Source organism: Hypanus sabinus, chromosome 3, assembly GCF_030144855.1.
Source record: "Hypanus sabinus isolate sHypSab1 chromosome 3, sHypSab1.hap1, whole genome shotgun sequence".
Taxonomy (NCBI): domain Eukaryota; kingdom Metazoa; phylum Chordata; class Chondrichthyes; order Myliobatiformes; family Dasyatidae; genus Hypanus; species Hypanus sabinus.
The window spans coordinates 24841799-24855014 of NC_082708.1; the positions used below are offsets into that span (position 1 = coordinate 24841799).

Sequence of the window (13216 nt, forward strand, 5' to 3'; positions counted from 1 at the left end):
GTTACACGTAGATCAAACCTGGTGTGGATTACGGATTTGCTTAGTGAGCTCTATGGCTTTTGTAACAGTGTGATTAATTTTGTGTTCATATTGCTTTAATTTGTTTTCATAATTCCAGATTTTTTTATTGTTTGTACTTATGGTATTCAGCTGCCATAATGGGATTTGAATGTTTCACTGGACCTATAGTCCAGAACCACTACTTCCACGTCCTGAAGATCCAGAATATCTTGCACTGATGTTTGTGCATAAATGCCAGTTAGTTTTTCCATCTTGACATGTACCTTGCGCGTTCAGAAAAAAAGGTTTCAATTCTGTCCTATAATCTTATTTAAATCACAAGAATGGTGAACTTTGTAAACTGGTTTCTCCGCTGAACAACTTTACTGTGTAGCAGGTTTAATAATGGACTTTGTTACTAAACATTGGTCTTCAGTTAGACATTGTCAAACTTGTTTTCTGATTGGCTAATGTTCCTGTTACTTTAAACACTGACTCTTGACCACAGTAGATTATGGATAAACAGGTCTTGTGGAGGAAGAAAGTTCGCTGATGAATTCTGATAAATATTGTATTAAACTTAGCTCAGACTTGCATCTTACAATGCAAGCATTGGCTTTGTACAAGATTGTTGACACATAACATCTTGGATGTTATGTTGTAGTGCTAATATGCAAGTTAAAATTTTTCATCTGTTTTTCAGTTTTTGATTACACTTTGTATTTGAAAGTGTTCCTGTATGTGTGAAATACTCATGTACTTGGCACGCTCCTTTAGTGTTCCCCAAATACAAAATTACTGAAATTCTGATCTGAGCTTTGAGTACTTGTGTGGTAGGAACTTCACAGCTTATTCTTGCTCTTTTGGCATTTGGTAACTTGCTATATTTCTTAGTTGCAGAGGGTAGAATAAATGCTCATTTCTGCAGACAGTCCTCAAATAAAAATGAAAAACCAGTTAGATTGCTTGTATTTCTTTGGTAATGTTTTGCTCATTCTTATGCAAACAGTAACATATAAAAACAGCAGCCTAGTTGTCACAAACATCCAACAGCTGTTGATATAAATACTTTAAAAATGTACCTTGCGATATCCTAAAATTAGTAAGAAGCCTCTGTATAAATTCAAGCCATTTATTTGCAGGTGAGCATATTTTTAAATTGCTAGTATTTTAGTACAATGTAATTGGCAATTTGCCCCCAACAACCTCCTGAAGAAGCCGGTTTACTATAAATAAACTATGTTCTCTGATATATATATATTTACAAATGATGCATTTTCCCCTCATTTTGTCATGCTGTTGCAGTTGTAGTAAATGATCAAAATTGAACTTGTTTCATTTCTTGTATTGTTTTTATTGGATATCCAGTTTACACCCTGCCACTATAAATTAGTTTATTAACTAATGTTAGTTTTTTTAAGGAATAAATGTTTTCCCATTATATTTCTAATGTAGATGTGAATTACCTGACAGAGGAAAAGGTATATGAAATTTTGGAGTTATGCGGAGAGCGAGAAGATTATTCACCATTGATACGCGTCATTGGTAGAGTTTTCTCTAGTGCAGATGCCTTGGTGCAGAGCTTCCGAAAGGCCAAGCACCATACAAAGGAAGAGCTAAAATCACTACAAGGAAAGGATGAGGATAAAGATGAGGATGAGGAAGAAAAAGCTGCTACTGCAGGATCCATGGATGATTCAGAGGCCTCTTCATCAAGAAGTTCCATCGGAGGTGCAAGGGAAAACAATGTTCATAGATTAGGACCTGATGAAATTTCTATCGATGTTGACGCAGTCAGACGGGTTTATAATAAACTGCTTTCCAATGAAAAGATAGAAACAGCATTTCTTAATGCATTGGTGTACTTGTCGCCAAATGTGGAATGTGATTTGACTTACCATAATGTGTATTCAAGAGATCCTAATTATCTGAACTTGTTTGTTATAGTCATGGAGAACAGCAACCTTCATAGTCCTGAATATCTGGAAATGGCCCTTCCACTTTTTTGCAAAGCCATGAGCAAGCTACCCCTCCCAGCTCAAGCCAAATTAATTCGTTTATGGTCAAAATACACTGCAGCCCAAATTCGTCGAATGGTGGAAACATTTCAGCAGCTCATTACATATCGGGTTATAAGTAATGAATTCAATAATCGAAACCTAGTGAATGATGATGATGCAGTTGTTGCTGCTACAAAATGCTTAAAAATAGTGCACTATGCAAATATTATTGCAGGAGATGTGGATACAGGGCACAATGAGGAAGAGGAAGATGAGGCAGTTGCTGAATCTAGTGAAGTTACCTTGCAAGAGCTGCTAGGTGAAGAGCGGAGAAATAAAAAAGGGCCCCGAGTAGACCCCCTCGAAACTGAGTTGGGTGTGAAAACAATTGATTGCCGAAAGCCACTTGTTCCTTTTGAGGACTTTATTAATGAACCACTAAATGATGTACTGGAAATGGATAAAGACTATACTTTCTTCAAAGTAGAAACAGAGAACAAATTCTCATTTATGACCTGCCCTTTCATTTTGAATGCTGTAACCAAGAATTTGGGACTTTACTATGACAATAGGATACGCATGTACAGTGAGCGACGAATCACTGTCCTTTACAGCCTTGTCCAGGGGCAACAACTGAACCCTTATCTTCGACTAAAGGTCCGACGTGACCACATCATAGATGATGCCCTTGTTCGGGTAAGTTTGCTTTTAACATATTGTGGAAATCAGTAAGTGTATATCTTCAAACTCTAGCAAATGATATGTTTTGCTGTAACCTAACAAGTAACTTTGCTAACTTAAAACAAGAAACATTTTGTTTGTGAGCTCCTTCATGTATTCAGAGTGAAAGATTGTTTGTGGTTTTGCTTTGGGCATTCTATGTAAATTCTAATTTAAGGCTTCGGTGTGATTGAACATAGTGTGAAATCTTAATGTTTTTATTCACTTTCTGCCTGAATGTATTTCACAACATGGGCAATTCACTAATTTCTCTTGAAGGTGGTGGATAGCTTCCACTTTTGAGCCCCTGCAGTTGTGATGATGGTACTCCTAAGATTGTTGCCTAGAATTTACATTCGGCTGTGAGGAAGCAGTGATGCATTTCCAAATCAGGGTATTGTACAACTTGTGAAAGTCTCCGAAGTAGTGGTGTTCCATGCACCTGCTGGCTTTTAGTGGCAGAGGTCATACCTTTAGGAGATGTTAACTGTGTAATCTATTCCAGTAATTGTAGTCAAATAGCCTTCTTAGGTACATTCCTAAAACTAAATTTGGGTTTGTGCATGGGAAATGGAATGTGTCAGTGCAGTTTGTATTTTCCCTGTTGCTGGCATGGCCATTGATTCCCTATCCAAATATGAAAGGAACCAAGAAGTCCAACTCTTTGATATATTCAAATACAAGTAAATGTTGGCAAAAAGGAACAGAAGGATGCAACTTTGGTTCTGAACTAGTTTGCTTCTGTTTCAGTTCCACATGAGCTTGCAAGCCTCTCATTATGTATCTCTTGTGGGACCCACCTGTCAGTTGGTAGAAAGGGCACAGATGGATGATTTCTAGATTTTGCAACTGATTAGCCTGTTGATACTCACAACTTTGACACAGTAGCTAAATCAACAACATTAACCAGAGGAATAAACACTACCTCGATATGTAAGGCAGATTCAGGAGACTGGAAGCTGAAATGTTAATTTTAATTGTCCTCCAATGCCCACCTTTTTTTATAAAAACTATCTTTTATTGCTACCTTTAATTTGTCATGTGTTTGGTTTTGCAAGTGCAAAGACACATTTATAATGACTTGCCGCAAAACCCAGCGTAGTTTAGATACTGTGAAATTTGGTGCTTCACTTCTGACTAAATGGACCAAACATGCTGTGAGCACTTTTGAAGATATTGTTTAGTACTGCACCTTGTTCCCTTTCTGGACTTCTATTTTGGTTTAATTATCCTGAATAGGTTTAATGTCCTGTGTCATTCACTATCTCAGCTCATCTAACCTATCAGCGGAAGTGTCACATCATGAAATTGTATCACAGCCTGGCTTTTACATAACAGTATATGATACATTCTCATGAAAATTAATATTACAAATTTCACAATTACTACTCAATGTTTGAGTATCCTAGATATTAATCACCCAAAATTAAAAATTACATTAACTTCCTGTTTTGTGTGCTTAAGATAGGTGAATCTTGCTAGCTCTGATTTAAAAGTTAAAATGCACTACAGGAACTTGGTGTCCATTCATGCCAGTTTCTTCCTGAAGCCAACTTTATGCTGTCTTAACATTTAGATCAATGTTGTTTTATCTACTGACATTATTCCTGGGATCGATGTACATTTGGTTGAATCTGGTGCCAAATTTGAAACCTTATGGTTAGTCTAATATTTTTAATATTTTGCATACATGGAAATAACATTTATATGATACTACTGTAAAGATTTAGTTGCACCAAAATGATGCCTATTTTTAACTTGCTCTTGAGTTCTGGAATTTGTTCCATAATCTTTGTCTCGATGTTAATTATCTTTTTAAAACATTGAATTGCTGCTTTGACATCTTCTCTGTTGCCTTTCTGTGTGCCTTGTTGAATAATAGTTCCTGCAGAGTATCTGGGGATATCTTGTAATGTTAGAGGCATTATATAAATACATTTTAATTACTTCTTTCCAGAATTTGCTCTTTTTGTCTCTGTTGTTTTCATTGCTTCTCTTTTAAGTCAGATTTCAGACTATGCTTAAGAAATGTGAAAATTAATGAATTAGATGAAGTGGCTAGGTAGATGGTGGTGTGGGTGCTAAATAAAAACATGTACCTTTTAAGTGAAGGAGAAAGGCAAAATTGAATGAAGATGCTGGACATGGAGGAAAAAATATATGTTGGAGCAGCATCTGTGGAAAGCAGCAGTTAATATATTAAAGAGGCAGTTGGAATAGACAATGAGAGGAAATGAGTTAACTTTCGAATGATAGAATAAACATTCAACAGTAGATCTTTTGATTCCCTTTGTTAAGCCTTTTTATCTATCAGAGGAGAGGTATGTTGCATTTATAGAACTCTGCACTCTGTTCCCTGAAGCAATGGTGTCAGTTCTTCAGTGCTGTAACTGCTTGGACCCAGTGTGCATCAGCTACCTAAAATCACATCTGAGTAAAGTTTCATGCTGTTTTTAGGGCTATTGAGTTCGTTAAAAGTTTGGCCTTTGGTGGCTGTACAGCAGGGTATGAACAGATGAAAATAGAAGTGAAGTAATTTTGGAAATGTTGTATATGTTTGGTAATAACTCTGGAGAACCAAAGAATTAATGCTTCAGGGTAACTGAACTTGGGGATCAGGTTAGGGTTAAGGGACAGGGATAAGGTGAAGATATTACCACTCCACATTCAAAACCAGTGGGGTGGACATGTGATGAAAGACTAGCAGACCAGCAAAGGATGAGGGCTGGTGTCCTCCCAGGTTAGTGAATCATCAAAAATTCAAAGATCAAAGTATATTTCTTATCATATGAGTTCTGCGTAGGCATGAGAACCAGTGACCCCCCCCCCCCAAGTTTGGGGTCCCAGTCGTCAGAGTTCAAGGTCCTCGTTCGTTGTCATCAGAATTTATATGAAAATCGAAGCCTGAAGGTTGATCAGAAGTCAAAGCTCAGTGGCAGAAGCCCTGGGTCTGCACGTCCAAGAGTCCACAGGGAAGTTGAAGCTGAAGTGTCTGCAAGATCACAACTCCGCTGGAGGCCTGTCCTGAGCTTAGAGGACTGTGTGTGTTGGTGGTAGGGAAGATCGGGGATTGATTTGCCAATGTTGCTACTTGTTGAACATTGTGGATGTGGTTTGTTGGTGCTAAAATGTGTGGCAGCACTTGTGGGTTGTGGGTTGTGTTCATTGTTAACGAAAATGACACATCTCACTGTATGTTTGGAATTACATGTGATAAATGAATCGGAATGTGAATTATTGAATTTTGTTTTATGAAATGGCATATTACATTTTCTTATTGAATGTGGTTGACTCATGAGTAAGTCTCCTGAAGTGGAAGTCAAAAGTCATAGATTCAAATTCCATTCTTGTAAATGAAACTGACTTAAACAGTGATGTTGTAGAATTTATTGTGAAGCTAACTGCCTCAGAATTTCAGTTCAATCATTGTTGTACTTCAGGAAGGGGAACTTAGTCCTCCTATGCAGAATGACTTGTTTGTCATTGTAACAAGGCTGTCATCCTAACCAACCAGTGTTGTCTGCATTCTAGGAAGGAATTTTTTTTTAAAGAATGGGTCATGTGATTTTTTTTAAACACTTCTTCGTAATACTGAATTGTGAATTTCACTACAGGAACTTAACAAGTTGTCTGCTAAAATATGAACTGATTACCAGATATAAAATTTATAACATATTATAGACAATAGACAATAGGTGCAGAAGTAGACCATTCAGCCCCTCGAGTCTGCACCGCCATTCTTGATCATTCACTATCAATACCCAGTCCCTGCCTTGTCCCCATATCCATTGATTCCCCTATCCATCAGATATCTATCCAGCTCCTTCTTGAAAGCATCCAGAGAATTGGCCTCCACCGTCTTCCGAGGCAGTGCATTCCACAACTCCCTGAACTCTCTAAGCAGGACCCTCTCACTCACCTTACCTACATCATTGGTCCCTACATGGACCACTACATCTGGGTTCATGCCCTCACTCTCAAGAATAGCCTGCACCCGATCTGAGATGTCCCGGACCCTGGCACCAGGGAGGCAACATACCATCCGAGACTCCCGATCTGCCCCACAAAATCTCCTATCTGCCCCCCTAACTATAGAGTCCCCTAAAACTATCGCTCTCTTCTCTTCCCTCCTCCCCTTTCTAGTTGAGGGTTCAACCTCTGTGCCAGAGGCAGGACCACTACAACTCATTCCTGGTAGGTCATCCCCATCAACAGTATCCAGTACGGTATACTTATTGTTAATGGGAATGGCCGCAGGGGTGCTCTGCTCTCTCTGCCTGCTCCCCCTGCCTCTCTGGACCGTCACCCATCTGCCTACTTCTTGGTTTTTTGGTGTGACTACCTCCTGATAACTCCTATCTATCTCTGCCTCCACCTCCCGAATGATCCGTAGTTCATCCAGCTCCCGCTCCAATTCCCTAACTCGGTCCGATAGGAGCTGCAGCTGGACGCACCTTTTGCAGGTGTGGTCATCAGGGACAACTGTGTTGACCCTGACCTCCCACATACTGCATACGGAGCACACCACTACTCTGACTGTCTCCCCCATACCTGAACTGGATTAATAGAATAAGTCTAAAAAGCACCTAGCGACCTTACCTTCTTCCCCTCAGCGAGCAAACACACAAGCTTACCGAAGTCCCCTTACGCCGAAGCCCACTTAGCCAAAGCCCAGGACTCTGCTTCCACGGACTCCGCTGCCCGCTCTGAAAAGAAGTCCTGCTTTTTTTTTAATATTGTATTAGAATAATGATGAGCACTGGCAGAGTGAAATCAGTGAATTAACTGTGGTGACACTTGACATAATTGTCTTCAATCAATGGTAGAATTTGGTTAAAAATTTCAAGACACTGGTACGCGCCTGAAATTTAGTCATTAACTGAAAATATTACTATATTCAAGCAAGCATTCTGCCTATTTTGATCTCACTTCATCAATGAGCAGACTTTCAGATTTCTCAATTTCCTAAACCCCATCAGAACTTTTTATTTTCCCCTTTTAAACACCAACCAAAATAGTAGCAGGCACTATAGCCAAGATGAATTTTGCCAAAATTAAAATTAATAGAGCGATCACATTTTACTGGAAATGCAATAAAGTTGAGCAATAAAGGTGGTTTGCATCAGCACTAACTTCAAATGTGCTACCATCTGTTTGATTCTAATAAAGAGTTAATTTTGTACTATTGCCACTGAATTTGGAAACCTTTTAATTGTGAACAGGGCATGGATGTGGCTATTTGGCCTAACAATGCTGTAACATGCACCTAACCAACAAAAATGAAGCCTGATTCTTTGAAGAAACAGGTGAAAATGAGAAATGAAAGTACGTTCTATAGCTAAGGGAAGCTCAGATTGACACTTCCAAAATGTGGAGAGATCGTACTTATTTTTGAAGTAAGTACTGTGTACAATCTGAATAAATAATCCATCAATATTTAAACTGTTTATAATAGCTGGAGATGATTGCCATGGAAAACCCTGCAGACCTGAAGAAACAACTCTATGTAGAATTTGAAGGTGAACAGGGTGTGGATGAAGGAGGCGTTTCCAAAGAGTTTTTTCAACTTGTTGTGGAAGAAATCTTCAACCCTGACATTGGTATGGATTTAAGCTCCAATTATGGCATGTTAGCTATGACTTCAGGGATTTACCTAGCTATTTCCATTATCTTAAAGTGGTGTAGCACAAAACCACAAAGACTAGAAAGTTTAATTTCACCGGTATATCAGCCTTGAGTTAGTAGTAATAGCCGGAAAAGGACTGGCTGCTATCCAGAGGGAAATCATTTATGATCCTTGATACCTTTATTTAATGACTGCTGCAGGAAGTACTCGTATTTTGAATGATAGGTAAGGAGTAATGGGGCTTAACTGCAATAGTTTTCAAAGGTGAATAATTCTTTGTAAAATGAACACATGTAAAGAGTTTCTAATATTTGTGGATCTGTATTTTTTATAGGATTGTTTAATATGCTTAAGTGCAGTTACTACACTTAAGGTATAGATGCTAAGAGTCTTCTGAAATCTTCCTTACCAAGTTTTATAAGCACAGATGACAAATCTTGTAAGGGTAAAGTTAACTTTTACTGGAAAATAACCCCTTTTGAGCGTCTGTAGCGCTGAAAGATGTGTTCTGTTGCTGAGCCACTTAAATTAGTTTCTTTTCTGAAGCTTGCATGTTCTTCCTGTGACCTTGTAGGTTTCCTCTAAGTTCTGTAGCGCAGGGGTTCCCAATCTTTTTATGCTATTGTCCAACACCATTAAGTAAGGTGTATGTGGACCCAGGTTGGGAGCTCCCTGCTGTAGTGGGTACTTGGTGGTCAATTTGGACGATGCACAGAAGAGCCTGTTTTCATGCTTATTGGCTCAATCTAAAAACTTCAATCTGACCAAATTGGGTCTAACATGAGGAAATCTGGAGATGCTGGAAATTCAAACAACACACACAAAATTCTGGTGGAACACAGCAGGCCAGGAGAAGCACTGTCGATGTTTCGGGCCGAGACCCTTCATCAGGACTAACTAAATTGGGTCTAATACTATTTACAGATGAGTAGTTATCCAGTTAGGCTATTTCTGTGTAGGAAGGGACATTTCTGCTTATCTATTGGAACTGAGAGGATGAACATTCCAAAGTTCATATAGATGTTTTGGATCTAAAAGATGGTACTTTTTTGTGTTTCACCCCTCTCCACAGGAATGTTCACATATGATGAATCTACAAAATTGTTCTGGTTCAACACTTCTTCATTTGAGACTGAGGGACAGTTTACTCTAATTGGCATAGTTCTTGGCCTAGCCATTTACAACAACTGTATATTGGATGTGCATTTTCCTATGGTCGTTTACAGAAAACTGCTGGGCAAAAAGGGAACGCTGCGTGACTTGGAAGACTCTCACCCGGTAATATATAAGCTTTATGAGTTTTTTTTTAGCTAATTTAATTGACATCTCCATGATAGCATGGAGGTTTTCCAAGAATTCTCTAAGCTGCATGAGCAAATTTCTGATAAATGATATTGGAATCCCTTAATCTAAAGAGATAAAAGTAATGGATAAACAATGAAGTTGAAGGTGTAAAGTCAGGAAAAATAAGGGGAGGTGGTGAAGAAGGTATTAACTTGAAAGGGAAGCATTAGCAACCCAATATTTACTCAATTAAGTTTTCTACCCATTTAAACCAGACAGTACAAATTAGAATATTATTTGAATAAAGTGAAAATGAATTTCTATGCTTAGTTTTGACATACAGAATTCTTTTACACAATTCTGATATTGACCCAAGTTTGTTTTAACTATAATAAAATCTTAACATTTACTCAAAGTAAACTCTGAAATTCATATTCTCTTCCCCTACCATCTCACCCAGGTCTTGTATCAGAGCTTAAGAGGACTTCTTGACTATGATGGCAATGTTGAAGATGACATGATGATCACTTTCCAAATATCACTAACTGACTTGTTTGGAACTCCTCTGATGTGTGACTTAAAGGAGAATGGAAATCAAATTCCAGTGACAAATGAAAACAGAAAGGTAAGACCAGATAATGTATTCCAGTTCATATTTTTAAAAATTTAGACTGGTGTGATATTGGTATGGTTTTTCCATTGACCTAAAGATGGCAACATAATTTTCTGTTGGGGCAGCACAGTAGCATTGTGGTTAGCACAATGCTTTACAGTACCAGCGACCTGTGTTCAATTCCTGCCACTGACTGTGGATTTCCTCCAGTTTCCTCCCACATACCATATCAAGACGTACTGGTTGGTAGGTTAATCACTCATTTTAAATTGTCCCATGATTAGTCTAGGATTGGATTGGGTGGGATTGTTGGGCAGCGTGGCTCAAAGGGCTGGAGGACCTACTCCGAGCTGTATGTGAATAAATTTAAAAATATATAAAATGTGTGCTGCAATACAGGATGATGTCTACTGGCACAGACTTTGAAGAAGGGCTGTCTGTGATTAAGCGTAGCCCATGTTAAGTATCACTCCAGCATAAAATAATGTATCCTCTCTTAAAAGATTTTTACTCCTGTCGCTGTAACTCTGAAGTGGCCTTTTTCTCTGATGAGTAATGCTCTCCATCTTTTTGTTTCTTTAGGCCAGGTCTTCCCAACCTGGTCCTTAGACCCCTCAGTTAATGATAGGGGCCTATGGCATAAAAAAGGTTAGAAACCCCTGGTTTAGGCCTTAAGTGCATTTTTTTAAATTAGAATTAATTAAAGGAACATCAATGTAAGATGGGAATCCTTGAACTTGTGCTGTCTCCTGAGAATGGAAAATACATCGATGGAGGTAGTAGAGGAAATGGGGACATGGAAAACAAAAGGCTTGTGCAAGATGAGTAGTAAAGGGGTGGGGCAAAGAACTAGAGAAGAAGAAATGGATGTTTGAAGGAAATTATTTATCTCTATACTTGGACGATGTCACAAAAGATCGAAGTGTAAAAGGTTTTTTTTGTTTGATGCCATAGACCTGCATAGCACAACTTCTCAGCATTTTCAGTATGAGTCATCTGTTGAAATGATGTGTGTCTCTTCAAATCCTAATACATTTGATCCACTCAAAATCCAGTGGGCCAATTTAGATTGGTGGTCTACATTGCAGGAAATCTGTCACTTGGTTTGAGAACTTTATTACAAAAATATACATAGAAACAGAGCAGTACTGGTAGTTGGGAATGCATTTGGTAAGTGTGTGTTAAAAGGTAAGGGAAGGCACGTGAGTAGTATAAAAATTGAGGAAGAATGCAGAGAATCACTTGAGCTCGAAGAGCTAATCAGTGCCAGACATTTATAGAATAAACCAAGAATTAGTATTATCTACTTTCCTTTGATAGATTACTACATATGTGTTTCCCACAGTTGATATTGTACTGAGCTCTAATGTATTATTTTGTACCAAACAGGAATTTGTTGAGCTTTATACGGAATACATTCTCAACAAATCAGTAGAAAAGCAGTTTAAAGCCTTTCGAAGGGGGTTCCATATGGTAACCAATGAGTCACCACTCAAGTATTTATTCCGACCAGAGGAGATTGAGCTACTAGTCTGTGGAAGTCCGGTAAATCAGTAATTCAAACTTATATACTAAACTTTCTGATTAAAGACCATGAACTTTCATATTATTAAAGTTGATAAAGAGAGATCTTTCAAATTTAGAACCTAGATTTTCAAGCACTTGAAGATACTACAGAGTATGATGGTGGCTATTCCAAGGAGTCCCGTATTATAAGGTATAATTTTAAGTTTATTTCCATTTCTAAGTTTGTATTATTGTCTAGTGTCAGTATTGTAGGTGGTTTATTTTATCATATACCTTCAAAAATAGTTCTCCCAATTTTTTCACTTAGCTTATATTGTCATTGATGTCAGTATACATGCTTGCTATATAGTGAGTCATTTATGAAATATCAACACCTCTTTTGACTTATTCACTCCCAATTCAACCTTGTTTGTCTTTTAATTGGTTAAGGAGGAGCAGTTTGTCTCATCTAAAGGGCCCTGCTGAAATATCCAGGGTTTGTAATCAGTAACTTTTCCCAGATGTAATCACTTTTGTGCTAAGTAGTATTATAGCAAGTAACACGTTTTATAAGACAAAAATTGTAGTTCATCTCATTTTATTCTCCCAGTGGTCTTTCCTCCCTGATATTAGAAGTGGAGTAATTGCTAATTATTCCAATCACAGCTCCTTTGATAATGAAACACCCTGTGGAAAGTAATTCCACACAGCCTTACTGAACTGTCATTGCCTACCAACTACAAGAGGTGCTCCAGCAACTTACAAAGGCTCTTTGGTGGCACTACCTAAATATTCAGCATTTGTTGCTTAAGAGACAAGTGACAAAAGCACTGCCATCTCCAAGATTCCTTGCAAAGTTATCTGCATCTGGAAGTGAATTGTAATCCCGATCATAATCCTTCAACTCCCTTCCTAATAACAATCCAAGTGCACCTTTACTGTGTGGTTACCACAACTACCCTCAAGGGCTGTGAGGAATAGAGAATAAATATTGACCTTTACACTAAAGTCCATATCCCCAAAATGACTTGAAATAATTTAATTGCAAGTCAAACAAAAGAGATCTTGATTCATCAGAATCTGACTTGTGATTATGTTCTCAAAGGAAAGCAGTATTTTGATTTCTACATTCTAACAGAAAATAAACAGTGGAGTAAATCTGATCTTAATATGCTCTAGGGTCTTGGAATCCACATTTAAGTTTGTATTCAACATGAATAATTCTGACCATAATTAACTGTTTACTGCTTTGTTAAAAAGGCAACTGATCACTGAATCTTCTATAATATGGCAGTAGTGCATTGACGTTATTTGATTCGTCATCTTGATCTGGTGCTTCAAGATGCTGAGAAAATGATTATAACAATTTTTATATTTAGAAGTTGGGCATAAAAAATGAACTTGAACTGTTGTGCATAAAACAGGTTTTTTCACAGAATTATCAAAATGTTAAGGAACTGGAGAAAT

The 13216-nt window shown here is 37.9% G+C and overlaps 1 protein-coding gene across 1 annotated transcript in view; it reads left to right on the forward strand.

Moving 5' to 3' along the window:
• Positions 1-13216, forward strand: part of ube3a (ubiquitin protein ligase E3A) — a 51429-nt gene that overhangs the window by 31738 nt on the left and 6475 nt on the right. Inside the window, exons 4-9 of the mRNA XM_059963856.1 lie at positions 1456-2696; positions 8176-8320; positions 9419-9624; positions 10091-10255; positions 11633-11788; positions 11887-11960. Of these exons, the coding sequence (XP_059819839.1) occupies positions 1456-2696; positions 8176-8320; positions 9419-9624; positions 10091-10255; positions 11633-11788; positions 11887-11960 (1987 nt within the window). The remainder of the gene's footprint in view (positions 1-1455; positions 2697-8175; positions 8321-9418; positions 9625-10090; positions 10256-11632; positions 11789-11886; positions 11961-13216) is intronic.